The sequence below is a fragment of the Fusarium venenatum genome (assembly GCF_020744135.1).
Source record: "Fusarium venenatum strain MPI-CAGE-CH-0201 chromosome Unknown EDB82scaffold_2, whole genome shotgun sequence".
NCBI lineage: Eukaryota > Fungi > Ascomycota > Sordariomycetes > Hypocreales > Nectriaceae > Fusarium > Fusarium venenatum.
Genome location: NW_027072130.1, coordinates 7,199,759 through 7,226,734, shown reverse-complemented (window position 1 = coordinate 7,226,734; position 26,976 = coordinate 7,199,759). Strand labels below are relative to the sequence as shown.

General features: G+C 47.9%; 13 protein-coding genes across 13 annotated transcripts; 5 read left to right on the top strand and 8 right to left on the bottom strand.

Annotated features, from left to right (window-relative positions):
• Positions 1–743: 743 nt before the first annotated feature.
• Positions 744–1,784, bottom strand: EDB82DRAFT_185150 (NADH dehydrogenase 1 alpha subcomplex assembly factor 3). Its single transcript, XM_065607161.1, has 2 exons — positions 1,146–1,784; positions 744–1,069 (listed from the first exon to the last, which is right to left on the bottom strand). The coding sequence occupies exons 1-2, from the start codon at positions 1,609–1,611 to the stop codon at positions 855–857; spliced, it is 681 nt and encodes a 226-aa protein (XP_065464976.1). The 5' UTR covers positions 1,612–1,784; the 3' UTR covers positions 744–854.
• A 431-nt stretch (positions 1,785–2,215) lies between these two features.
• On the bottom strand, positions 2,216–2,909 carry EDB82DRAFT_545920 (ribosomal protein L34Ae; the record flags this gene model as incomplete). The annotated part of the gene is made up of 3 exons (XM_065609446.1): positions 2,216–2,404; positions 2,664–2,787; positions 2,872–2,909. 3 exons carry the CDS (start codon positions 2,907–2,909, stop codon positions 2,216–2,218), a joined length of 351 nt encoding a protein of 116 aa, XP_065464975.1.
• A 685-nt stretch (positions 2,910–3,594) lies between these two features.
• On the bottom strand, positions 3,595–4,110 carry EDB82DRAFT_545919 (uncharacterized protein; the record flags this gene model as incomplete). Its single annotated transcript, XM_025735826.2, has 3 exons — positions 3,595–3,794; positions 3,856–3,919; positions 3,985–4,110. The coding sequence occupies 3 exons, from the start codon at positions 4,108–4,110 to the stop codon at positions 3,595–3,597; spliced, it is 390 nt and encodes a 129-aa protein (XP_025586493.2).
• A 1,332-nt stretch (positions 4,111–5,442) lies between these two features.
• EDB82DRAFT_185095 (uncharacterized protein) lies at positions 5,443–6,566 on the top strand. Its single transcript, XM_025735825.2, has one exon. The coding sequence runs from the start codon at positions 5,744–5,746 to the stop codon at positions 6,365–6,367; it is 624 nt and encodes a 207-aa protein (XP_025586492.1). The 5' UTR covers positions 5,443–5,743; the 3' UTR covers positions 6,368–6,566.
• On the top strand, positions 6,566–7,280 carry EDB82DRAFT_185108 (uncharacterized protein). The gene has a single exon (XM_065607160.1). The coding sequence runs from the start codon at positions 6,765–6,767 to the stop codon at positions 7,143–7,145; it is 381 nt and encodes a 126-aa protein (XP_065464974.1). The 5' UTR covers positions 6,566–6,764; the 3' UTR covers positions 7,146–7,280.
• Positions 7,281–9,346: 2,066 nt separating this feature from the next.
• Positions 9,347–11,037, bottom strand: EDB82DRAFT_545917 (uncharacterized protein; the record flags this gene model as incomplete). Its single annotated transcript, XM_065609445.1, has 7 exons — positions 9,347–9,413; positions 9,467–9,640; positions 9,706–9,733; positions 9,773–9,817; positions 9,899–10,585; positions 10,636–10,700; positions 10,751–11,037. 7 exons carry the CDS (start codon positions 11,035–11,037, stop codon positions 9,347–9,349), a joined length of 1,353 nt encoding a protein of 450 aa, XP_065464973.1.
• A 1,058-nt stretch (positions 11,038–12,095) lies between these two features.
• EDB82DRAFT_426710 (chitin synthase-domain-containing protein) lies at positions 12,096–13,496 on the bottom strand (the record flags this gene model as incomplete). The annotated part of the gene is made up of 1 exon (XM_025735823.2): positions 12,096–13,496. A coding segment is annotated over one exon (1,401 nt), but the record flags the coding sequence as incomplete, so codon positions are not given.
• Positions 13,497–14,556: 1,060 nt separating this feature from the next.
• EDB82DRAFT_429163 (glycoside hydrolase superfamily) lies at positions 14,557–15,758 on the top strand (the record flags this gene model as incomplete). The annotated part of the gene is made up of 3 exons (XM_065607677.1): positions 14,557–14,676; positions 14,797–15,034; positions 15,082–15,758. The coding sequence occupies 3 exons, from the start codon at positions 14,557–14,559 to the stop codon at positions 15,756–15,758; spliced, it is 1,035 nt and encodes a 344-aa protein (XP_065464972.1).
• Positions 15,759–16,190: 432 nt separating this feature from the next.
• EDB82DRAFT_525219 (uncharacterized protein) lies at positions 16,191–16,547 on the bottom strand (the record flags this gene model as incomplete). Its single annotated transcript, XM_025735818.2, has 1 exon — positions 16,191–16,547. The coding sequence occupies one exon, from the start codon at positions 16,545–16,547 to the stop codon at positions 16,191–16,193; it is 357 nt and encodes a 118-aa protein (XP_025586487.2).
• A 3,061-nt stretch (positions 16,548–19,608) lies between these two features.
• EDB82DRAFT_184814 (Rad9-domain-containing protein) lies at positions 19,609–21,257 on the top strand. Its single transcript, XM_065607158.1, has 4 exons — positions 19,609–19,820; positions 19,879–20,016; positions 20,067–20,430; positions 20,478–21,257. Exons 1-4 carry the CDS (start codon positions 19,707–19,709, stop codon positions 21,155–21,157), a joined length of 1,296 nt encoding a protein of 431 aa, XP_065464971.1. The 5' UTR covers positions 19,609–19,706; the 3' UTR covers positions 21,158–21,257.
• On the bottom strand, positions 21,258–22,656 carry EDB82DRAFT_184815 (regulator of chromosome condensation 1/beta-lactamase-inhibitor protein II). The gene has a single exon (XM_025735815.2). It carries the CDS (start codon positions 22,444–22,446, stop codon positions 21,358–21,360), a length of 1,089 nt encoding a protein of 362 aa, XP_025586484.1. The 5' UTR covers positions 22,447–22,656; the 3' UTR covers positions 21,258–21,357.
• Position 22,657: 1 nt separating this feature from the next.
• EDB82DRAFT_184824 (uncharacterized protein) lies at positions 22,658–24,720 on the top strand. Its single transcript, XM_065607159.1, has 4 exons — positions 22,658–22,895; positions 23,267–23,327; positions 23,389–23,500; positions 23,587–24,720. Exons 1-4 carry the CDS (start codon positions 22,780–22,782, stop codon positions 24,618–24,620), a joined length of 1,323 nt encoding a protein of 440 aa, XP_065464970.1. The 5' UTR covers positions 22,658–22,779; the 3' UTR covers positions 24,621–24,720.
• Positions 24,655–26,604, bottom strand: EDB82DRAFT_500862 (uncharacterized protein). The gene is made up of 5 exons (XM_025735813.2): positions 26,169–26,604; positions 25,953–26,120; positions 25,579–25,899; positions 25,160–25,524; positions 24,655–25,105 (listed from the first exon to the last, which is right to left on the bottom strand). Exons 1-5 carry the CDS (start codon positions 26,349–26,351, stop codon positions 24,820–24,822), a joined length of 1,323 nt encoding a protein of 440 aa, XP_025586482.1. The 5' UTR covers positions 26,352–26,604; the 3' UTR covers positions 24,655–24,819.
• Between the last annotated feature and the right edge of the window lie 372 nt (positions 26,605–26,976).

Genomic DNA, 26,976 nt, shown 5'->3' with positions numbered 1-26,976 from the left:
AGAAACCCAGCCTGTTGGAGTTTATCGAACAATGGCAAAATTCGATACTGTATTCGATGAATTTATTAGTGGGTATTGAACACCTACCTAGATAGCTTTGCTAAATTGATGTTTGATCGACAATGATGAATTGTGAGATTGCGTTTGAGCATCTTGGTTTAGTCGCAAGAGCCAATTGGATGTGCTCCTTCTACATTGGGGGAAGCAACGAGATCACTATTGGAAGGAAATACTCGAGCGAATTTGTGGGTCTGAGTATAAAACAGAGATATAACAGTCTCGAGCACCTTTTTATATAGTAGATTTGGTTATCAAAGAGAGCGTTGGTTTCCATGGAAGTAGATGAATTATAAAGTAACGTTGAGATCATGGTGACTGCGATCAGTGCCGATGATGCTTATCAATTCTTTAACTTCATTGCTGCCTCAAAGAGGCACATCCGAGTGTGCTACCTAGCGCTCAATGTAGCAAAAAGAAAAAAACTTGAATATGTTAGCCCAAAGGATAAACCTAGCACTTTAAGTCACTCGATGTCGTCTTCGTCCTGTTTGATTTTCCATAACACTGCGCTCCCAATCTTTATGCAGGCAGCTACCCTGCAGGACACCCACCACGGTTTGAATTCTCAGTGATTGTGTTAAAAGGATTATCATAGAATTCATTCTGTTACTCTTCCTCATGTAATGCAATTATTTTGCCAGACATCGAATTTTGACACAGTCAAGAATTACCCATGTGTCTAGTCAGTCCTCAATCAACGTCACCATCTGATGAAGCCAAATAGCTTGCTGAATTCATATTCTTACAATGAAACGTATACAAGATCACCACTGTGATATAACAACGCTATGCTCTCATTTCGCTCCAACACCGTCCTTCCATCCAATGGGTATCAAAGCAGCCGCAACGTTCGCTACACCTCGCTCTGTAGCCAGCAGGTTGAACTGGGCAGCCGCATTCCTTGTATCTAAAAGTTCGATTCGCATGCCGAGCTCGGATATAGCTCGCCTCGTTTCAGGAGCCAATGGCACATTTGATGGTCCAACCCCAATGATTAGAAGATCTGCAACTGTATTAGCTGAGGGGTTTATGTAGACACCACTGTCCGCTTGGCACGGTCAGTAGAAAGGTAGTATTCCACATACCAGGTCGAGGCCATAGTAGGTCAAAGAGCGCAAATGCACTAGGTGGGAGCTCGAATTGGCCCTTTTTGTTGATGAGGTTCATGGAACCCTTGGCCTCCCACGGACGCCAGTGGAACACCTCTCCGTCAATTAATAGGACACCATTGCCGCCTGAAATTGTAAGACCACTGTTGAGCCCGAATCCATCGTACATGCACACGTCGACCGAGGTTGAGGGTGTCGGGGTGTTTCCAAGCACGTCAAGCTCGCTAAAGTCGGTTGGCGGAGGTTGCGCTGGTGGCTGTTGGTCCTTTCTTCGGCTTGGGACTGCGTGAAAGAGTCGTCGATTTCTAGCGAAGGCCTGTAGAGGAGATAAGGCTGGCGCGGCCGTGGTTCTGAAAGCTGTGATCGAGGAACGAGGGCTGGTAAGGACCTGGCGTATGGCACGATGCGCGCTACATGATGGGACGAGGCTTCGGCTTGCCATAATTCCGTAGTTACTGTAATAATACCGAAGGCACGAAGAGTGTTAGAAGGAGGATTGATGTGAGACACGGCGTAGTTTAGATGTTAGAGTTGAGATAAGTCATAGACATGTAACTTACGTGGGGAACGGGTATTTTTTCGAGGTCCCGCACGTCATGATGTTGAAATTGTACCAACCTACCTGGTCTATGAACGTACGCTTCCAACACAGCAAATATGCATATCATTTCAAAATGATTATGATCAACAATTGGATGCGAATATCAGAAAATTTCAGGCTTGTATATTTTGACCGTCTGACGCCGGTAACTTTTATTTCACATCACGCCAATGTGTGTTGGAAACAGGCACACATTGACCAGTCCACAGAATCATCACTCGTGCGAATGGCAGCAGTCCACGCCAGCTTGATGTTCTTTTGTCATTCAAGTCACCAAGAGGATAGTAGCAGTCCTAAGACAGCAGAGGGCCATCCATTCTGGCCGCGGCCCGATGTATCATGCATTCAGTCCCTTTTTGCCTAATGAACACCAAAGCAATGAACCGAATCCCCAAGAGGTCCTTGCCATTCCCACGCAGAAAGCCAAATCCGATTAGGATTGCATTTATTTCTTCTTCTGGCTCTGCTCCTGCTCCTTCAACACCTTCTTGACGATCTTCTGCTCCTCGATGAGGAAAGCTCGGACAATGCGGTCACGGACACAGTTACCGCATCGAGAACCACCGTAGGCGCGCTGGACGGTCTTCTTGGGCTTGGAGATCTGGGAGTACTCGCGGGGTCGGAGAGCGGGGATCTATTGGAGAGTTGAGTTAGTTCCTAGTTTCCGAAGGCAAGTCGGGACTTTTCTGCGGTGATGGAGCAAGACGACACGAATCGGGCTGGTATGGCAAGTCGTCGGGTGCCATGCAAGTTCATGACATGTATAGCCTTTCGTCCATGGTGGTGTATCTTGATCGTTCGCCCCAAACCACCCAATACCCTTGTCTTGTGTTCGTCTTGTTGTCCCACATCACATCGCATAGAAATCCCATCGGTTTTCGAGAGGCACTTACACCAGAGAGCTTGGAGCCGCAGTCACCACACTTGGGGACAGTGCCTCGCTTCTTGATGTGAAGCAGACGGATATCACCACCGGGAGTCTTGATGACTCGGGTTCGGTTGGAGCTGGTGTTGTAGCTGCAACAAATTGTTAGTTACGGCCGTGGGCTAGAATATACAGCTCGACGATTCGATTTCGAACGAGCAAAGGCGAGTACTTGCCCGTTGCGTCGGCGGTACTGAACGCGCATGTTGACCATCTTTGCGGCGGTTGAGGTTGTCGACGTGGAAAATTTGGTGGTGACGGCTGGGCGAAGAGTTGGCTCGTTGGATCTGGGATAATTTGGGAAATTTTTCGTGGGTGCTCTTTCCCTCACAGCCCCAGACCACGTGACCTTTATCGGAAGAGAAAGAGCGGGTGTGGCTGTTCTATGGAGCCCCTCTTGATGTGTTTCTGCCCCAACTTGCTGGTGAGGCACTAACTCACCATTCACTGTAGAAATTACACAACTGAATAATTATCACAATTTCTGATCTAATTATACAGGCGATATCGTTGCAACCAGAACTACCGTGCTTTCGCTTCAAGTTCTACTCTTTCGCTCTGACGATGGGTTGTTGATCGACCTGCAGGGTTCAGTCTCAGCCACACCCCAGGTCGAGGCTAACGACCTGACTTTACATTGTGGAAAACCTCTGGATTGGCCGATTCTAAAATAGTGGGAAGGGCTGGAGCTGTCTTTTAAGATCAAACTACAATATGGAGCTGAATTAGAACATCAACAAATAATTGAGTGATGTTGATTTATTCAAGTTCTTGTATTGTCTGCATAGGTGTCCTCTCCCAAAAATGTATGAACACGTGAGAAAAATGCACCAACCATAAAAGAACGCCTACAGCACCATGCCCAAGTAGAATTCTCAAACGCCATGTCAATGATCCCGTCACTCCTGGTCCATCCTGAACCAATCTGGATGGTCGTAGTACTCCCAGCTTTCGATACCTTCAGGCTCTTCAGCCTTTCTCTTTTTGGCCTGGGCAAACACCTCACGACTTTTCTCATCACGCATCAAATCGGTGACTTCTTTGATGTTGGCCTGCGCTTCAGTGACTGAGTTCATGAAAGCAGCAAACATGGCATCGGCTATCGATAGAACATGGTTAGTTCATAGTGTTTCTAGACAAGGACAAATTGGGCGACCTACGTGAAGGTTGCTTCTGCACGAGCGGCTTGATCATCTTGGGGATGGTGTCATTCAGACGTCGGACCTGAGATGAGAGCCTGATCAGCAAGTTTGTAGCTTGACATATTTCGTGTCAGAGAACAACGTTACCTTGATATGCAAAAGCTTGAGCCGTTTCATGGCTTCCTCGAGCCGCTGCTCATCCCAGGTATCTTGCCCGGCGCCATTTGACGCTTGAGCATGCGCCTGGTTCTGAGCGGCAGGCTGCTGGTTCATTGTTGCGAATAGGGTAGTATGCCCGTTCGAACGTAGGGTATATATGACTTGAGGGGGTTGAAGGGCAACACGAGAACCGTGGCTGCCCGAAGTCTGATGAGTGAATGAGAGCCTTTTTTGAAGGATTGGGAAAGGATCGGACAGGCAAAATGGACAGGGCTCTATTTTTATTCCGAGATAGGCACAACGGTCTGAATGGTCAGTGCTTGTTGAGTCTGCTCTGTCGATGCAGGGAATTGTTCTAGAAATTGAAAATACGTATATGTATATGGCGTACACACATATAGAAGTTGAGTGTCTTGTCGCTTTTGCCTTGCGTAACGTGGGGGCTGGTTTTAAGGGGGATGGGAGAAAGCTTTGACCGTTGGTACTACTTCTACCGCATTCAGTGGTTTTGAGCAACTCTGTTTGAAATCTCTATTGAGTTCAGGCAGAAAAGTAAGACGAGGGTAACAAAGTTGAGTATCGAATAGATAGTTCGGGACTTAGATATCGTTTTCAAAGAACGAGTCTGAGCCAGAGCCTCAATCAAGCAAGGGCCCAGGAACCAGGAACAGGAACGGGAACACTGGGGAGTGGAACTGGAGCGAGCTTGTTTGTTTGGGGAGAGCCCGCACCGTGTCGATTAGTAGTTATGGGTGACGTTTGTTATAGAGCACAGCGCAGCCCATCACTGCTGTCATAGCCAGTGGGTTAGTAGGTTAGTGTAGTCCGGGGATTCATCGTGAAGTAAGATAAGCACTCAATCAATTTCTATCAACCGATTCGGTCTGTTGCGTCCACCCGTTGCCTACCACTACGTCTGCTGGGCAATGACCAACCTTTCTACATTTCTACCAACCCAAACGCTTCATTCAGTCTATCACGTGCTTGGCATGGATGTATTATGTCCTGCTAGCCCGTGAAGCTTCACACCCCTTCGGAACCGAACTTGATTTATATCAGAACTTGGAACCAGCAAGACATCCACAACGCCTCAAAATTCCATCAATTCTTCACTTTCTCTTTTCATTCACGTTCCAGAATTCACATCCTTCCAATTACTTTACCAAACCCGGGCATCACTCAAAGCTCCACGAGCTCTTGTCTTTGCTTTTCAGTATCTACTGCCGGCCGCGTCAATAACCCCTCCACACCCTTAAAACCTTTCCAGTCAGGCACTGTACCTTCTATCAGCTACCTACAGCTACCTCGGGCTGTTCTGTACCCTGCTTGTTACCTCACCTGCAACTGGCCTCTTGACGCGCGGAAAGAAAGCTTCAGGTACGTACCTCCCTCCAGCTTGCATCCCGTGCCCCGCCCTTGTGCAGGCTTGGCTTCAAAGGCACTGGGCCGCTTTGCCCGGACCGGATCAACACTAAACCTTGTTAGTTTCCATACTTGTTCGACAGTGCGGATTGGAAAAGTCCTCACAGCCCAGCCTCTTGCATACTACGTACATCCCAATACATACTCCCACCGCGACCACAACCAACACCACATCTCGCCTGTACGCGATAGCATCTTGCGCCTCGCACCAAGACTTCCTATACCGCACCTAAACCACTTTTTTTCTCCTTTGGCAAACGATTTGCCCTCCCCCACATTCCCCAAACTACCCATTACAACCGCCACCCTGGCTCAATCACTGGTCATGCCGAATACACCACCTCCAGCGCTATTACCCCCGCCAGAAGGGATATTCAGGACCTTCGATGATTTGATGGCGTCCGTACAGCGCGTAGCTAAGGACCAGGGCTATGGTATTGTCAAGCTGCGCGCTTCAAACTACCGTGACGGAAAGCCCACCCGCTACGACCTTGTTTGCGATCGCGGTGGTGTTAAGTATAACAGCACTGCAAAGAAGCGCAATCCCTCTACGCGCAAGATTGATTGTCCCTTTCGCGCCAAAGCTGTTTGCGAAGTCCAGCTCGGGAACCAATGGCGCTTTGCTATTCAAGAGGGACGTCACAACCATGAACCGCGAGTTCCTGCTGGTACGCCTGGCCAAGAGAACGCGCCGCTCGCTACATCTATCCGATCATTCACAAACAAGATCGATCGTCTAAGCCACGACATGAATCAGGGTCTAATGCGCATCGAACAGCGCCTCGACAACATCGAAAAGCGGATGGAGAACCTGGAAGCGAGAGCTGGTGGTTACGAACCGCGGTTCCAGGCGATTGAGCAAAGGCTCCAAGGAATGGAAGGCCCTCGCATGGACGGTATGGGTATGGACGATGTGGAACAGCGCCTTCTGGCCTCGACAGTCATGTAGGACGGTGGCCAGAGACCCGTGACTGCTGGCCACCACACAATCACGGCCTCGGACGGCAGGAGTGCTAACATTGGTTTCAACGGGAATATTGACTTCAATGGGAACATTACCTTTAATGGGAACATCGACTTCAATGGTGGCAATTCCCACCAACATGGCGATCGTTTCTGACGGCGCCAACGAGGATGAAAGCCGCTGTTCCTTTTTTTTCGGAGCAAAAACATCAAATTGCCAACAAAAGCGGCGCACGGCGGGATGACTTGACAGACGAGTCATGCAGTCTCTGGTGGTTCTCGATGGTTATTATTAATGACAAACTACGGGATTTTTTTTTCATGGCGTTTAGGGAAAAGGGCCTACAAAGTTGGAGGCTCTGTGAGATTACTACTACCCTTTCATGAAGTTGCGCGCAAGGGGTTATCTCTTTTATTTGCTTGTTATCTTCTTTTCATCAATTCTGTCTTTATCCAACAGACTGGGGGTATGGCTTTTGATCACGGGCAACGGTTGGTTCCAGGGCTCTTGTCAAGAGAATAGAGCTGGGTTAGTTCTCGGAGAGTCTTTTCAGAGACCAAGGATATATCCATCATCCGAGGGTGTGTGCAGATTTGAGAGAAACAGCGAGCAAACCGCTAAATGCACGTGGTCTACGGTGTTGTCATTGCACCCTTCACCGTGCATATTTATCTACAGGCTGGCCTACGGTTTTCTACTGGGATTTGACAGATTAGCTTTTTTTGTTAATGCAAAGAAGCAGCGATGCCCACGTCTTGCTTGATAATTGTTGGTGATGCCTTGGTGATGAACAAGTTGATCAAAGCAACAGGTTGTCGGTCCCAATTTGGACTTGTTGTAACATGCAATCAACAGCTGACCAGGGCCATCGAAGCTTGGACCTCCCTTCAACGCAGGTTTCCATGTGGCATGCCTCGAGGGGCGTTGGTGGACGAAGCTAACCGTTGACGCCTCGCACACTGTACTGTACAATGAGTACATGAATGCCCATGCGTGTCTGAAGCAAACAGATATTCCTGGTCAATCATGGCCAAGCGCGTTTGCTATCTGACTAACAATAAAACGGCCTGCCAGAGGGTGTGGTTGTTGCGGCTGTTGGATGACTACTGATATTGCTTTTCATGGTATTCAGCTCGGACCCGAGCTGACAAGGACAATGATGGCTTTGTCAAAGAAAAAGCTTGGTGAGACTGTTGGCCCAGAATGATGGAGGCGTATGGTGTTGATGTAGTGCTTGCTGCAGGCACACGCTGTGTAACACAGAAAACATGGAAGGGTACGAGAAACATCGTGTGCACGGCGGAAGGAATCAAGATCCAGGAACATTACGATCTTCCTTTGTTCTGATCGAATTGTAGTCCACGCTGAAGCATTCTTGTGATACTCTAGAAACGCAAAGATGCCAAGTCATTAGTGCAGTACGCATTAGGTTGCTATACATGACTAAGACGGGAGTTCTATTACAACTAGGACAAATACCCAACTATCAGGGTTCTCATACAGACGTAGACTATTCATCTCTCTAGAACTCATATACAGTGACACGAACTCCCCAGTCAAGAAATGAGTCACAGAGACTACTCTTGGGAGTGTTGATTGAGACGTTATACTTGCACATGAGCATTCAACACCAAACACTTCCACCAACACAATTCTCGTAGACTCGGCGAATGCCTTGACCGAGTTAGATTATCCCATATCATTGCCAATAGTGGCCTCATTCCATGTCAGTTGTTGGTTGATTGATCATTGAGTTCTTTGATATGTCGTGTTTCAATTTGTCAATACTCTCTCAAGTCCAATCACCAACACGAATAACACGATGTGAAGCGCTTAGCTTAATTTCTGTCATAGAATACCGATATGGAGATCAGATGAGAATCGGTACACACACCGCTGCCAATCAGTTTGACGAACAAACTGCAGCCTGGAGAGCTAAAAGAATCTTCGCGGGCGTTGCCAAGATGTATGTGCCTGTCAAGGTCATGCCTGTTGGTCCATACTTAGTCTCAGCCAACGCCCGTCCACCACATGGTTAAGGCTTCTTTAAGTTTAAATCTAGTTTGTTGCCAAAAATGACGACAGCCTCGCTAGTGAATTCAGATTTGAATTGAATGTACCTGCACGAGGCCAAATATATTCCGTTCTAGAGTTTCATTTCCGCGGCTACGTTTCCGAGCCTATAGTACTTGCCAACAATGAAGATGTAGAAACCCGTTTTGTATAGTACAAAATTAACAGACTGGGCAATATTCCCGTAGACACGCACGATGCGGCGGCTACATGCAGTTCTGCCGCGTGGCTGGCTAGATCCGCCATTATCTCGAGTTACCAGGGCTGAGACTCGGACTGAGCCTAGGGTTCTACGAAAGTAACGGTATTCCTGTCTGTTTGTTAACGCCACCAAAGATCTCAGCGAATCAAGAGACACTGGCATTGACGACGAAGGTGCAGATTAAAATATGCCGTGTGTCATTCAGTGTAGTTATGTTAACCAGGCTGGCGAGAACGAGGCGGGACTGTTTGTCGTCGATGCGGGCTACCATCTTTGGTTAGCCTCGCGCCTTGACGTTCTTGAATACGATCTGTTGACTGCTTACGGCTCAAGCACTCGGCCGTGTTTGACACGGCTGAACTGAAAATCGAGCTCTCTTCTGCAACTCCTCGGCTACCCACCCAGGCAGGTTCTACAGATGATAGCAAGGGCCAACAGGGCCCGGTTCGTGCGTTGGCAATGTAAATGAAAGAACAAATGTATTAGTCTTGTGACGAAACTCTCTGAGGCCGCATCTTAACATAGGTAGGCAACTACAGTTTGTTGATACGGAAGAGAGTCTGAGCAACAGTAATCTGAATTCACTACAACGTAGCTAAACGAACCAACCATTAATACGAGAGACGTAACCAATAGTCTTATATGACAATCTCCAAACCGAGTTTACCGAAGCGACGAATGCCGGATGTTCAGGAGTATGGACAAGTTCCGAAGCCACTCTGGCACCCGTTTCCGCAGTACTCGTCCGTCTTACCACTAGAAACAATGTTAAAGCCAAGACAAAACAAAAGTCACCAGGCAGAACGTACCAGTTGCCGTATTTAGAGCAGCAGTTACCATATCGAGATCCCTTGCAGGTCTGGTGATACTTCTCGCCACAGAGTCCGTTATCCGAGACAATAAGCTTGCTGCTTAGCTTTATCTCGTTACACTCTCCGTGTTTGGATTGACATCCGCCATCACAGTAGCCTGATGTCGAGCCACTAGAATGGTATCCTAGATTAGTGACTTCTATTGAGCAGATGCGTTTGTCATTTACAGGACGTACCAGAAATTGTAGTATGAGCAACAGTTTCCTCATTTGGATCCTGTGCACTTGAGGCCATTCTTGGTACCACAAGTACCATCTTTGGTAGTAGCTGGAGACGTAGGAGGAGGATCTTTTCAGAGTGGAATTAGCTATCAGATTAACAACTTTCACGATAACTTACCGTAACTGCCTCTTCCTTGGATTGACCTACCAGACTTTGTGCCTGTGGCAACAACATACCAATTCTCGCGGGAATCACCAAGACACTCTCCAACAGGAACAGCACGATATCCTCTAGCCTTGAGAGTCTTGATCATGAATTCAGTCAGGTTATAAGCTGTCTGTTCATGTGTATCATGACTCAACTCGATGTAACTATTCGACTGAGATTGAGCAGAGACACCGTCCGAGAAAGTATTCTTGCTGGTCTGAATCTTGCTCGGCGAGTCGTTCAAGTAATCCTTTGTGTCAATGTTCCAGTTCACGACATGGTAACCGAGCTTGGTCACGTAGTCTAGACAACCAGAAACTCGTGAGCAGGTTCCATAAGGAGGACGTAGGTACTTAGGGAAGAAGCCAAGGACGTTACGGAAGGCCATCTCGTTATAGATGATCTGCTGTTTACGGAGCTCAGCGGACGCAGCTGAAAGATCCTCATGTGACCAACTGTGAGAGGCGAGCTGGTGGCCTTCAGAATGCATGCGACGGAGGATCTTGGGCCAGGGCTTGGAAGGGTCATCGATCTGACCTTTTCCTAGATTGTTACCAGTGATGAAAAATGTTGCTTTGATGTTGTGCTTCTTGAGAACATCCAGGACTTGATTGGTATACTTGTAAGGGCCATCATCAAAAGTGAGTGCCACAATCCCAGGGGTAGTGCAGGTGGTGATGTACTTGTCTGAGACCTAGTTAGAACTGTGGGTTGAACAGTTGATCTCCTATACTTACCATATGGAGCTTTGCCAGAAGTTGATCTGGGTATATTTGCTGTAGTTTCACCCTTTGGCTTCTTGCTGGTAGCTTGTTAGTAGAGTCTTATCATCTATCGTGACAATACACATACCTGCCATCACAGTTGCCATTGCTATAGGCCATCTGGCATTGCGGTGAAGTGCAGTAAGCAGATGTAGTGCCACACTGACCAGATTCAGAGCAGCATTGTCCCTTAGGACAAGAACCAGCATCTTTGTCGCAAGAAGCTTTCTTAGAGAGCCCTTCTGGCTGGTATGAAGCATCGTCTTCATGACGAACGTGTATGTTGAACTCTGCGCCTCTGCGCCTGGCTACGAATCCATCTGCATATACCATACTTGGCAGGGCAGCTAGGACTAGGAATGTCAAAGACTTCATTGTGAAGCTGGGTTGAAGATGATCCAATGAGGTGTTTGATATGATTACGCCTTTGAGTAGTGAATGGTGGGCAGTGATGATCAGTGGATGAGTAGGCTGGAAATACTAGATATATGTACGTGACGTGACGTGCTTGGCAGAGACAGGTCCGAAAGCATGAGCTGACAACCAGAACCTTGACACCATCAGAAATGTTCACATGAATCGCACTATCACAATGAGCAGCTCATGACGAGGGGAGTGTCCAGCCCGACCTCGGACCGCCTTCTCGCCAAACAAACATGAGTCAATAGCGATTCAACGTTGAAAATATGACCTAGTCCATTAGATCCTGCTTTCCAAGGACCGGGCTCAGGGAAGAGATCCCAACGGAGCATCGCGTGGGGTTACTCGACGTGATTGTGATGGTAGAGGTGGCCAGCCATCCAGATTTGGAACTCACAACACTGATCGACAACGTCGGGGATCCTAATTGAGCACTTAGACTGAGTGGTTTCAGTCACTAGGACGTTGTAGCTTCACCGGGTTATCCAGACTTGGTATCCAAGGCACCATCATTAACAATGATGTAGGTGTGAGGAGGTTACCAGAACTAGATAAGTTCTCACTAATGGGTTTTGCAACACACACGGCCGTTCCTGGTTCGTAATTATATCTTCCCGATCTGAGACATGACCAGTATGTTTCGATCCGGTCTCCAAGTGCCACTCCCGACGTCTAGCGCCACAGACACAGACTTTGGACTACCTGAAATATAAACGCCAGCCTTTTAGGCCTAAGCTTAGGGCGTGAAATTTGAACTTGAACGTAACGGCAATCATTTAAAGAGGCACTAAAAGTTGAAGGGCAAGTGATGTAGATCGGCAAGGTGACGTGAAGATGGGAATGGGGTGTTCCGCTGGGTTGACGAACTACTGCAGGAGAACATGAGGTCGACACTAGGCAAGGTACGAGCATGTATGCTTCTTACAAGAATTACTTAGTTTAGAATAGTATTAAGTTGCTTAGAGTTATTATTTCCTCTGGTGTGCTTTTATCACGTGCTATTCGTATTCTAACTACAAGTGCTGCGTAGTTGGAGGCACGTATACTACCGCTGGCTTCCTGACCGTTGCACTTGTAGTCACCTCCTCTCTCTGGTCACTGCTAAAAGTTCCCGGTAGCGAATTAGAATCACTGCCCGTATCTCGAATGTTCTGCTTCTCCTTTAGTTGTTCCTCGGGAGTCTCAACGATGACCTTCCTAGTCTTGCCCCAACCAAAACTATCCATATTGAACACCGCAAACACCATGACGGCAATGTTCAAAAATGGCCCCAGAACAACAAAGATGAACAAACCGAGGAGGTACTGGAATCTCTCCAGCATTGACTCTGGAAGCCAAATTTCTATGATGATGTAGTAAATAAGAGGGACAATCATGATGCCTGCAAAGGCCATAATAATCCACCATGGCTGATGCATAAAAGCTACGATCATACAACCGATAGAGGCGATAACAAAAACGTTAAGAGACCAGGTGAGGACGTTTGAAAATGCTAGTATACGCTCCCACCATTGGCAATGTCGGGCCGTGAACAGTAGCAAGTCGTTGCTTGTAGCTCCGAGTGTCCAGCGGCGACGTTGAGAAAGAAAGACACTCCAAGAATGAGGGACATCAGTGTAAGCCCTCGCGCGTAAAGCCTGACGACTCTGCGCTTCGGGAAAGGTGGTGAGAAGTTGGCATATGTGGTTTCGATCTTCAGACGCAGTGGTTCGAATGCGTTTGATCATGCCATCCAAATGTCTGGGATAGTATCCAAATTGCTCGATGAGGACCTTGTCACCGCATGTCATGTCGCATATCTTGAGCAACTGGCAACACCCAGGCAGACAGGATACTTTCTTAGTTGCAATGGATTGATGTAGCCGTCTCAGTCCCTGGGCAATTGTGTACTCGGCATTCTGATAGATAGACCACAAGTTCCAATTGCCTCCACTGAAGTCAACCGCGACATAGCCGCAGACTCCAACTGTGTTGGGATACTTTGACTCTTTCAGAAGCTCGGAGATAAAGTTGTTCTGAAACACGGTATCTGGGTCCATGCCGATTAGATGATCGACTTGGTCGACTCTGACTTCTTGGGAGAGCCAGTCGGTCATTGAGAGCAGAAACCGAGATGAGAAAATGGTTGTCGGTTTGGTGTCTCGAATGTTGAACTTGTAGAGAAACGAACGGACAACGATGAGACTATCGCGTTTGCCCTGGTTCTGTTCCTTGATGATACAGTAGAACGGCACACCCCTGTAGTAACCCCATGAGATGTCAACATCCATGGCTTGACCATCCCAAGCTCTGTATGCACCGCGGATCTTCTCAGAGTGGATTTTTTCAACGAAGATATCTTCTTTGAGATACTGAGCCGTCGTCTTCTCCATTTCAGGCCCACGGACACGGCCATCACAAATGACAATGATGCCTCACTGTATCCCAGTCAATCCGTTCTATCTCCTTTCCAATAGCCACTTCCCACTATTGGATAGTGCTACGCTGGCGATGCAGTCTCGGCCTTCCCGGCTAGCTCAGAGGGTGCTGAAGACTCTGCGTCAGAAAGTCGTAAGTCGAACACCTCGGGTGCTGGTGGTAGGCGTTGGCTTCAAGGCTGGTCAGTCGCAGATATACAACCCTCCAGGCGCTGAATTGGTCAGAAGCTTGGTTGTCTCGCATGAGGTCGATGTCTGTTGGGCGGATTCTCTTGTCAAGCAAGAGGCATTCCCACAGGTACATCGGTTGCCCAACAAGGACTGGCGAAGAGATGCTTTGGAGACATTCGATGTTATTGTTGTTACCCCGCGACAGCCAGGTCTAGATTTTGACCTTCTTGATGAGCTTGAGGGTGTTGAGGTTGAAAGATGGTGCCAATGAAAAACATTTGATGGGTAGTATAATGACAACCGATGGTTCTGAAGATGGAAGCAACGATATTACGATGCAGTAATTCTGATAATCAAACACGTCACTACTCAATGATACAAATGTCATTTCATATCGTAAAGTTCTCCAAGAATGTGACTTGTCATGAGATCGGCACCCTGAATAATGAAGTAATGACTGCGAGAATTAATCAGCTGAAGCCTGCTGCCGGATACGGACGAGCATGAAAAGACTTACTGATATCCGTGCAGATTATACTTATGTCAGTGGCAATTAGATTCATGCTGTAGTCATTCCTTCCCTAATGCCGATTTCCGGGTTCGAGACAACTCACCAATGACTGACATCAATTTATATGCAGCATCCTGGTATAAAGTGATTATCTACTTATTCTCCCTCACCTTGGCTCTGCATCATATCATCATCCGACCCAACCAACTACCTTGAAAACTGCCATTCATTACAGCGGGGAGTCGTTGGGCTGAGTCTTTGTACAACCTAAGCCCTGCATCGATACCTGGAACACGATAATTACTATATATCTATATCCGTTGCTCAGGCTCCTGTTTCACAAGTTCCCATCATTGACTATCAATCGTGTTCAAAATGCCAGCTCAATCCATCAACGCTGTTTACTACCCATCCTGGCGCTGTTACAAAGAGCGTCCACCATCATGTCTCGACGTTTCGTCCATCACGCATATTTTCTACGCCTTTGTTGGGCAAGTTTCCTCGCTCCAACAAAGGTCCTAAGCTAACATTGTTATTACAGCGTCAATGAGAATGGCACACTGCGAGTGAGAAGCGCCAAATTTGCAACCGCAAATATCATCCGCTAACTTATAGCTCCAGGCCATTGACAATTGGGCTGACAATGAGAAAATGGTTGATGGCGAGAAAGGCTGCCTTGCAGCAATCTCAAAGCTGAAAAGCCAACACCCGCATATCAAGACACTTGTTTCCATCGGCGGCGGCTCTAGCAGCAAAGAGTTCCCTGCTCTTGCTGCAAACAAAACAGCCAGACAAACTTTTGCGCGTCGGATCAGCGAATTCTGCGTGACCCATCAATTCGACGGTGTTGATAGTTAGTAGGCATCGCTATCACATTGCAACATAGCTGACTTTTGATAGTTGATTGGGAGCACCCCCAGACCCCCGAGGCAGGAAGGAACTATGTTCTTTTCCTCCAAGATATTCGAAACGTCATGACACACTCCCAGTTCCTGCTTACAAGCGCTCTACCCACGGGCGAATACTGTCTTAAGCATCTCAACTTGCCAGTTGTGGCTCACTTGCTCGACTTTCTTAATCTCATGGGATACGATTTCACGGGAGGATGGACCGACGTATGCGGACATCATGCGCAGCTTTTGCCTCCAAGTCGGAATCTCAACGAGGTATACCCGACACTCCGTAAGTCTTGCCAACGCGGCGTCGATTTCCTGATTGCGAACGGCTTTCCTCGTCACAAGATCGTCCTTGGGATCCCAGTATATGCCAGATACTTTGGCGAGGCGCGAGGACCAGGTCATCCTTTCAAGAGTTCAGGTGAGATTGATTATTGTGATTTGCCTGATGAGTGGGTAGCAGATGCCAAGGTCGATCAGGGTATTGCAGCGGCATCCTTTGTCGACAACAAGGGCGATAAAGGGTTTGTGTCATTTGATGTTCCCGGCACCGTTTCCATCAAGGCAGGTTATGCCAAAGCTTTGGGCTTGGGTGGTTTGTTCTACTGGACGGGCGCTGGTGATCGAAAGGGCCATGAGAGTCTGGTCACCGCAGGATGGACAACACTCAATTCCGAGTAAATTAGTCCTAGGAGAAGTATCAAGTCTACATTATTTCCAACCTATGTTCAGCTTCAAGTACCTATTTGGCGCTTACATATCAGTAGCATAAATGTGGACTTGGACTATTGTTGTTACTTCCTAAGATACGTCGCGGCAATTTACAATCACATATCACTCGAGGTGGACAATAAGCCTCCACCAAGCCTCTCACTGCATTTTTTCAAGATTGGGTTCGGTCAAACACTTGATATTTTATTGATCTATTATTTACTTGTCCTGAATAATCAACTACATTTACCGAAAATTCAGGTGGAAAATCAAGGGGGCCCCTTGATCACTGCCCGTCGTAGAGTCTCGCCTTGGAACAAGCGAACTTTGACTAGTGTTGTCGTACATGACAATGCCTGCCTATCATATGGCTGCCATGTACATGCGAGCTTGAGGGCATACTTACCTTTCCTCGGAGACATCCGAATAGACACTAGGCTTCATGGCTCTGGCGCGCAGCTGATCCAGTGAGTCGTTGTCATTGGCGTATCTCCTCTGAGAAGCCAGGCGATCGTTGAGGATATTCTCGTCTGACTGTTGTCCGTGCAGCTGCATGATGTTAGCAAATCCATCATTCAGACCAGCCATTTCAACATCCAAATCAATGACTTTGGTAGGCTGGAGAGGTGTTTTGGGCGACGGCTTTTTGCCAGCCATCTCCCCATCATCAAATAGATCTAGATTCAGATACTTGTCCAGATCCATCGCATCGCCGTCCAGTTGAACAGCCTGCTGGTCATCTGCATTTCTCGGTTGCATGTCAGGGGGGGGGGGGGGGGGGGGGGGGGGGCTGCACGTGGATGCAGTCCAGCACGATGCTGTTCTTTCGAGGTGCTGTGGGCACAGAAGAAGAGGCCAGTTCGCCCTCATCCTCATCCTCATCAAATTATCTAAGTCTATCGCCTGTCTGGAACATCGCAAGATATAACCACTAGTGGGTAGCAGAAAAGATGGTCCCTAAACTTTATGGCATAGAAATAAATGGCCTAAAATGATAGTCTAAACAACATAAAGTGACCTACTAATTTCGTCTCTTCTTCCTCGAGCGGCCACCTTTTCTGATGCCCTAAGGAACCCTCACCAGTAGAGATCTAGTCTTTCTTCCAATAAGAGGCCCCAGCTCGTCCTCTTCGGTAGCATTTTCATGGCTTCTCTGTTGAAGCATGGGCTCGAATGGTAAAACTTGAAGATGAACCATCATGATGGGTTCATAGTAGATTGATAACACATCCTGTTCATCGGTCTCTCGTATGAATCATGGATTAGTCTAGAAAGATATAAGTCGAAAATTCGGTATGACATCGTCTTTTCGAGTGAAACCATAATGGAGGTTGTTGATACCGGTGCCAGTGTCTTTGTGCCTGTTCGTCATGCGCGGCCAGGTCTGTTCACGCTAGATCCAGTTGGTGTTGTCAGCAATTTCAACAGGTCTTGGGGCTCTAAGTCTCCTTTTCCAATTATCTTCTAGGACATATCCGGATTGGCTTTGAGCAAAATTCATGGAAAAAAGCGCACCATCTCCTTTTCCTTGTTAGGAAGCCTAAGCCAGTCCTCGTGGTCGATACTCAACCTAGAAAATCGGCTCAGATGATTAATGGTCGTTCGCAGGTTCAGAGTGAACCTGAGGAATTCCTTATCGTCGTTTACACAGGGAGCGTGTTGTTGTACAGAGCGATCATCGCTTCGGCTGTTGGAAAGTAGGTCGATCTGCGTCCATCATGCACGGGCGTCTTCGGCATCTTTTCTTCGTGTTGCCCATCATCGGTATACTCCTCTTGGAGTATCTGCTTCTCGTAGTCTTCATCCGGGTCATAGTTTGTTTCGTTGATTTCCAGGGCATCAAGAATACCTTGAAACGTGACTGGGACATCATTGTCGTCTGTGCTCTCTCCTTGCTCCAATTTCTCTGTGTATGGTACTGAAAGTTCTTCGGTATTGCGTGGAAATACTGATGGAGCTCTATCGCCGTTATCTTTGGCTTTCGCTGCTTTACCGCGGCGTCTTTCATTTATCTTCTCCTTGTTGGCCACATACTTTGTGCGGCGTTTCTCGTTGGATGACGGAACATGATTGTTCCTCGCTTCTGTGGTCATACTCTCTTTTCTCTTCTAATTGTATTCTCAGGTCTTTACCGCTTCTTTTGTGTTATACCCTTGGAGTTGATGTGGTGTTCTTCGCTTTCTTGTGTCTTTCTGCCCTCTTCTGGCAGCCGCTTGTCGATATTGTCGCGCAATATCTTGTCTACTTTCGTTTCAGGCCTGTAAGTTCCTGCTTCTCTCCTGTTCCAGCCGCTCGCCCTCATGCCCATGCAGACGTGTTCGCTCTTTCTCGTTGTGCTTGATGAGGTCTTCCGCCTCTTCTCTTCTTAGCGCTTCGCATTACATATGTGACGTGGGGCATTTTTCTAGCCGCTACGGTGTTTTCGAAACTTGATTGCCTCTTCTTCTATTCTCTATGCTGCTCTATTAACAAGGTGCTATCTCACTTTGGCATAAAGTTCCTTCTTTTCCTCTTTTAAGAGACTGCGGTAGGTTTCCCTTTTCCGTTGGTTTATTCTAATTACCTAGCCATCGTTAGCGTTATTATAGGCTTGTTATAGGGTCTCCCTCATAATTACCTGAGTCTGTCTGGAGGATCGCGAGATAGAACTGCAGGCAGGTCGCATAAAAACCGGCACTAATCTGGTGCTTGATAGAAATATTGGATCAGTCCTGGTGAGTATATAGGTTGAGAAAACACTAATATTTTCGTCTAGTCGTGTTGCAGTCCTAGCTATTTTGGCGGCCCACTGAGCCCCACCGCATTAGATTTGTGTGGCAGCATCATCAACTGTTGACGCGTAGATATGCCAAGATATTGGAGGCTGTGAAGAAGATCATGATGGTGGTTTCTCGTTGCAAAACGTTTCACTTGAACAAAATGAGACAAGATTGGCGCATTGAAGACTTGATTTCCAGCCATCCATCCATCTTGACAATCAAGCTTAGCTCTGTCCTCCAATCACGGACGCTGTTAGACAGATGTGGCGTCGATCGCACAGCCATCAGTTTACGTCATTCCAGACATGCCACAAGAGCTCATGCAGTATGTCACTGGTAGCTAGCAGAGGCCTCACTCAGACTTCCATGGTCCCTGCCAAGTTTATGATTGACGCCAAAGATCTGGTATAAAGCTGATCGCCAACCCTCCGATACCTTAATTTCATCACGAACAAGCTTCTTTCAACTACACCTCATTCACCATCAACCCTACAAAGGTAAATAGATACCTCATCCCTCCATCAAGGAGCAACTTGGAAGATGCATATAAACTAACAGCACCCTCAGATCTCTTACACCTACAATACCCTACATCCTACCCAAATCAACAAACAAACGCAAACACCATGGGTCTTTTCTGGTCAAAGGGAGTCGGTGGCCGCCACTTCGGCACCAGCGTCCATGTCGACAAGAATGGCGTCCGACGAGGTCCTTGGCGATTCTCTCTCGGAAAGTTTAGCTGTTTCCGTCGCTAGACGACTGACGGCTTGGCATTCACAACACATGCTCGCAAAATGAGAAGGACACACGCCTTCAAGACAATGATATAATGACACGACAAGAATGGGTTTGGAGGAGTTTGGTACTCAGAAGGGACAAAGACTAGCAATTAATGTTCTCTATTAATTCAACTTGATTTGCTTTCACATTATATTTGCTTGTAAACAACGATGACGTGATGATATCATAATGTCTTAAATGCTGAGGTAGTCCAGGGTAGGCCTAGTGGAAGTGGATCCACATCTTTCTAGAATTGGCAGGCACGCGTTCACGCAGGCAGACATGACAAGGTCCATGTTAGAATGACTTGAATTCTTGCAACTGAGACTTATCTGTCATGGTGGAACTTCTATGAGAAGCCTCAATTGATTAAAGCCTAATGGCGCTGCTTAGCTTCACACTGAGCGAAGAGGGTGTTGCAGCATTTCGTGACGCCCTCATTTGCTTGAACAAGTTCAGTGACGATGTTTCACTCGAGGCACGCAAGGATTCGGTATGATCACTATTTTGAGAAACCTCACTTGAGCCTCCAACTTACGAATTTCTCCTAGTTTGTCTTGACCACTCTCAACACCTCAAAGTCAGCCTACGCGAGTGTCAGATTTGCTACAACCAAGTTCTTCTCGCGCTACCATTTCCAGGGAAGTCGTCAATTCCGTGACCGTTTTCACTGCACTCTCTACATTCGCGTGAGTCTCTTTACCCTTGATCTATTGTGCACCTAATTGATGATTTATAGGCACTAGTCTCTCTGTTTCGTAGCCGCACAGCAGCCGACTCCCAAAGAGATGCTGAGAAACAAACACTTATTGACAGATGCGATATCGCTATCGAAGATGGAGAAGGAATCCAAAGCCGATTTATTGCCCGCCTTGTTTTCCGCAACGGGTTGACATCTACGCATCGCCTTCCTTTTGAAGTTGCCGTTCCTGTTCATGCCAAGTTCAACAAACAGGATGCTCCTCATCATTGGACGATCTCTTCACGAACCCTACGGCAGCTGATGGACCACTTTGGCCCCGGTATCGAATTCCTAGACATCAACACCGACGGCGATCACGTCAATTTTACTTGTTTCAGCGAAAAGACAGTGAGCGAGGATGGTGCGTACCCCTAGCCAGTCGAATGCTGATTTACTGACACCTTTTAGCGGTCCTCAAAAAGCCACTACAAACATCAATCGCCGTTGAGGCGGAGGAGTTTGACGATATCGATGTCGAAGACAAGCTCCATATTGTGATTTCTGTCAAAGACTTCCGCGCCATTATCCAGCACGCCGGGATTACAGGAAACGAAGTCTCGGCTCGCTACTCAGTTCCTACGCAGCCTATCCAGCTCTCATATACTGGCGATGCCATATCATGCGAGTTTCTTGTTATGACAGTTGGTGAGCGTGGAACCAACACTGGGCAAAGGACCAAGAAAGGCCGCAAGAATGCACCCCAAAGCACTGGGCCACGACTCGAAGCCACTACACGTAGGCACAGCATCCCGCCCCCCGAATCACAACAGCCTCAACCACCAGCCCCTCCTCCATCCCTACCTCAGCACAACCCGACACCACAAATGAGTGCTGCTAGAGCCAGTGCTTCACGTGTGGGAGTTTTTGACCTTCGTCCGTCTCAAAGACCAGCGCCACCCGCTACCAACCAATCAGAGAGTTTGTTTGTGGAAGATGAAGGTTGGGAGCCGATCAATTACGATGATGAAGAGCTCATGGAAGACAATTCCAAGCTAGGATGGGATCATAGCATCAACCCTGTAAGTCTGGGTGTTTCTCCCGCTTCACCATATACTAACTTGAACAGAATGCTTCTGCAATGGACATGAGCCGCTTTTCTGAGAACCCTGCACCTGCTGGTCCTGGAGCTGAAGCTGAGCAGCCACACCCACAGCCTACAGATGCTGAATCAACATATCTCGAACCGACTCAGCAACTGGCTGATGTCGAGAATTTAGCTCTTTTCCCAGACTGATCGTGCAAGACGGGAATTTGGGAGGTGGAAGGCGTCAATTTGAAGTGAACAGGCTCACTCTGCTGTGATGAATACCCAACTGGTGGCACAACCAGCTCCAACCTCTCCTATCTTAGAACCAGGGGGAATAAATTTGGACGAAGCAATGACATTCCATCGACCTTTGACGTCGTTGTTCTCAACTTGAGGTCCACAATTGCCGTGTTCACCCCAACCCCATGACAGGACATCGCCTGTAGTAGAAAGAGCAACGACATGTTCGCTGCCAATTGCGATTTTGCTCAACTCTGGAAGATTCGGGGGAGGTAGTTGCCCGTGATCGTCTCGTCCCCAAGCTTGCAGAGAACCATTCTTTGCCAGAATGAAAACATTTCCCCAGCTAGCTCCTACGTCTTTCCACTCGGGACAGGTCTCGGGTGCTTCTGATTGAATTTTCCATTTGTCTGATCCTAGAACCATGAGGTTTCCACTTTGTGGGTCGCCAAATAGACAGGTGAACTCTCTACCACAAACAGCCCGCGTAGCCTTGAAGTCGAGACCTTCGATCTTTCGGGGAGCGTGAAGGACTTGGCCTGGCTCACCAGCTTGCGATTTCCTTGCGTTACCCCAGCCATAGGCATCTCCATTATCAAGAACTGCGACAACATGTCCCATGCAAGCAGCCAAGTCGACGACTTCTGTGCCTGGGGGAGGAAATTCTCGAATTCGTGTTGCTGATGGCGTCCGGACAATGAGTTCGCCCAGACCTAGCTCGCCTTTCAAACCAGCGCCGAAACTAAAAACCTTCGATCTCTTGCCCTCTGAATCCTTAGCCACAATAATCGAAGCTTCCCAAGTCGCTGTGATCAAGGCAACCTCGCCAACTGAAGGCTCTCCATTCTTGGTAAGCTGAAGTTCTCGGAAAACGGCAACATCAGGACCAGATGTCAGTCCACAAGCTCCGGGTGTAGAATCGCCACTCCGGTATAGTTGACCAGTTTTCGTAAGCAGTAGAGTATGATTACCACCAGCTGTAACTTGAACAATTGGGGAGGTTGGCGGATCAGGATGGAAAAGGACCTGCTTCGGCACGGAGACGTCCTCTTTGTGGCCAATGCCGAGCTGACCGGAGCCGTTCGAACCCAAAGCAAATACGACCCCCATCTTTTCCGAGAAACGAAATTATGAACAAGAAGTCCGTGTAGGCTAAAGCTCCTCTGCTCTTCAGTCTCGAGGTTCTGTGTGCTTCTGCTTGCAGTGGATAGCTTCATAGACCCACCAATCGCTATATCGCGGTGTCTATTGGCTTACGTAAGTCATCTCAAATCTCCACCATAAAGAAGACCGCGAACTTTTTTTTCTTCTGATCTTTTTCTCTACTCTCAACCACACACTCTTTTGAGCTTTTCGCATAAAGCTCCAACCGAAAGACGTTCGCTTGAGAGAGAGGATGTGATTCTTGTTTTCTGTTCTTGCTATCTTCGCGCAGCAGATAATATGGCTTCACAAACTCGAACCGTCCCTGACGGGATGGAGAATTTCGTCGTCGGATTGATTGGCATGGGCGACATGGGCAAGATGTATGCCGAAAGGCTATCTGCCGCTGGCTGGAGGTAAGTTTAGGATCCTTTGCGATTCGTGCTTCCAGCCCCAGCATCTTTTCTTCAATGGTGAGCAAAATCTTCCTCAAACTTCATACCCCTTCCCCTCTTTCATGATGACTAGAGCGCATTTGGCTCGAGTACTGTGCAGAGACGCCCGGTGTCCGTTATGGCCATCGGATCCGGATCTGTGCTCTCACTGATGTAAACGCTTGCTACCTTAACATACAACTGTCTGAATTTTCACCTCTACCACACTTTTGTTAGCCTCGCATGTCTTGACACAAAAGCTAACATATACAAGAACAGATCTTATACCTCATCCTACTCGTGACTGCAAACCCCGTACCGCATGCCGAGTGGCTAACGGCGGACTATTATAGAATCTTGGCCTGCGACCGAGAAGAGAACCAGGAAAGCCTTCAGAAAGAATATGCTGGAAATGTATGGCTTACTGATTCCTGTCTTTCTCTGCCTCGCGCAAGTCGCTGAAGCTTTTCAATAGAAAAATATAGAAATTTGTCGAAATGGCCACTTCGTATCCCGCGCAAGCGACTACATTATCTACAGCGTGGAAGCCGCCGTCATTGACCGTGTAATTGCTCAGTACGGACCATGTATGCACCCTTTGTCCCGCGTAATGTGATTTGTAGCCTGAAAGGCCTTAGACTAAACACCAGAAACTAATCTTGTTCTGATTTAGCGACCAAGCTTGGTGCCATCGTCGGAGGCCAAACCTCATGCAAGTCCCCCGAGATCGACGCTTTCGAGACTCATCTTCCTTCCGACGTCGACATTATCTCCTGCCACTCGCTACACGGTCCCAACGTCGACCCTTACAACCAACCTCTTGTTCTCATCCAGCATCGCGCCCCAGACTCGGCCCTCCGCAAGGTCGAGACTGTCCTGAGCTGCCTCAAGTCCAAGTTCGTCCATCTCACAGCCCGTGAGCATGACCGTATCACCGCAGACACACAGGCCGTCACTCATGCCGCTTTCTTGTCCATGGGCAAGGCGTGGCACGCCAACAAGCAATTTCCCTGGGAGCTGAGTCGCTATGTTGGTGGTATTGAGAACGTCAAGGTCAATCTGATGCTACGCATCTACAGCCAGAAGTGGCATGTGTACGCAGGCCTCGCCATCCTGAACCCCGAAGCTAGAGAGCAGATCTCGCAGTATGCACGAAGTGTCACAGACCTGTACAAGCTCATGCTCGAAGGCAACCGTGAGGGTTTCAGGGAGCGAGTCTATTGTGCACGCGACAAGGTGTTTGGTCCGTCAACATCTTGGGAGACACGCCCTCTACTTGAGCCCTCAATCCTCTCGTCCTTCTCTCTTGGTACACCAACCGATGAGCCTCGACCCAACAACCACCTCTCCATCCTCGCCATGGTCGACTGTTGGGCTGCACTCAACATCGTGCCGTACGATCACATGCTCTGCAGCACCCCTCTGTTCCGCTTGCGTCTTGGTGTAACTGAGTATCTATTCCGAAACGGGGATGTGCTGGATGCCGCGATTGAGACTGCAATTGATGACAAGACATATCGTAGTGACGATCTTGAGTTTACTTTTGCAGCACGGGCTTGGGCTGAATGTGTCAATCTGGGTCACTTTGAGACATGGGAGAAGCGGTTTGTGAGCACCCAGGAATTTTTCCAACCACGATTTGAGGAGGCCAAGGTGGTGGGCAACCAAATGATGAAGAAGATTCTGGAGAACTCTAAGGATAATTAGTATGCAGAGCAAACAATATACGTAGTGTATTAGAAGCCTCTTGCTTAAGTGATGTTCTAGTAAACTAAATATGTATGTGTCTCCAAGACTCTACCTAGACAATGACTCAGCCAATGGGTAACAAATTCGACAGCTCCTTTCCACAAGTGGGCTCCAACAAAGCCACTCTCAAGTTCCCGACGCCAACTCTTATACAAAGTTATACTTGAGTCACCACGTCGGGGAGTCCAACTTCAATACTCTCCTCTGTCATGGCCACGCCGTTGTCTGCCATAGCCGAGCACTCTGCCAAGTTGTGTCCAACACTGCTCCCCCGCGAGTCAATGGTCTTTGAGCGTCTGCGAAGACAAGGATCTCTCGCCTCGACATTCCCGTGATTCGGAAGAAGTCGCCAGGGATAGCCTTCGTCGGGTGGAGAGTGTGAAGTGCTGAACATGAGTTGATCTGCCAACCGACGTCTTGTAGATCGTGAAGGAGTGGTAGGACTGCATCGTAACAATCAATAAGAGATGTCTGTAAAGTCAAACGATACAACCTACCGGGGGATACGCGTGACTTGCAGCCCTTGCCGTTGTGATTGCTCCTGTACTTGATCTCGAGAAGCTTCAGTCATGTACCCGTTCCCAAACGTGTTCAACCATGGCCAGGGATTTTCTAGCAAGTCGGGTGTATGTGAAGATGCGAATACTTGGTTGTCATATTGGGTAATGTTGGTCGGGGCTGGTTCTTTTTCATGTGGATACTGACCAGTGGCTGCAACTTTTTTCACGATGGGCAACCTTCGTGGTTTGGGCGCAAATGCTGTCTTTCTAAGCACGTTTCTAAGATCTGGGTTTTTGTGATGGCGGCCTAGCATACGGGCGATTTGTTCTTCGAGCAGCTCCATCATTTGGCGGTTATTTGCCTGTGGTTGGGCGAGTCAGCTCAACTGCCAATGTGATGACATACAAGTGCTTACCTTCGTGCGATGCTCGTTGATAGACTTGATGACATCTTTATCAATGACTGGTCTCCCTCCCAATGCTTCGAATCCAAACCCTGCGGCGGCGGTTGGGGGGATTTCTCCGTCGGCAACTGCATCAAGGCTCAAAAATGACCGGTCGACGCACACGGGACGACATCTTGGACAAACTCTGTACTGACAACTCTTATTCTCGCCGTATGCCCATTCTCCAGTATTCTCATCCATAAATGCTCCTAAGCCGTGGAGTGGAGGCGTGTTGTCAAGCAGAGCCAAACTTCTTCTCTTAAGTTCCTCCTCTGCGATGGCACTCTTCAACTGTGGCATAGGATTAGCCTGTGCCAGGTCTGTAGGATTGGGAAGAAGCATACTTTCTCACGTTGTCTCAAGATGGTCGCAATCTGGTCTGGTCGGTAACAGGCCATCTGCTCAGGAGTAAGTTCATCAAGAAAGCTAAGTTTGTCCTTTCGAGCTTCTGGGCTGCCTTTTCGTATGCTCATACTCTTTCGAAAGACATAGTCCAAAAAGTCCATACATGACTGTTATCAAATTAGCCTTGGGATGAGTGTTGAGTTATGCTGTCTTACTAGCTTCTCCTGGATTATCTTGTCACAATCCTGGGTGCACTGATATAGCCAACCAAACTGACCGGGTTCCTTGCATGAGAAGCACTTTGCATCTAGTTCATAAACCCGTGCCATAGTCAGATGTGTGCATTGTGGCTTGAAGACTGTTGTCCGCGATCGCACAAGTCGTGGTGGAAACGCCATCACAAACCTGAAAGATTGAATCGTAAAATATGCTCCAGTGCTCAAATACGAACGGAATGATCAGTAGGAGGGCAGAGCGGTTTTGGGGTGATGGCAAGTCATGAGCCGCGGTCAAAAATTGATGGTAAGGGATGCAGTGTACTAAGCTAGGTACTTCATGATGGAAAGCACCGATATTAAGCAACGCGGTGCAAGAAAGCTGGCGTCAAAGAAGTTGGACATTCTGTCACGGTCATTTGTAAGTGCACGCAGGTGTAAGGCAGGTGGTATTGGCAATGGTAGCTGCCTGCCTACCTACGTATGTTAAGCTACCTACCTACTAATGCAGTTGGTAGCATCAAATGAACAAATGAAGCCCCTTCTATAATTAGCTTTGGTAGAAGAACCTGTTGAGTTGTCCATCCCTGCGTGTTAAAGCTGTTGAAATTCAACATGGCCTACATGAGGTAGATAATTCAGGTTGCCGTCTTTAATACAAACATTTTGACAAGCAGTGATATGCAACAGCAGACCCGCATTAGTAAAGCAAACATTTATTATTCCCGGAGCAATCGAGCAAGTAATCTCACTGATCAGTTCTTTGCAAAATATGATTGCAATACGTTAGTTTATCACCAAATGACAA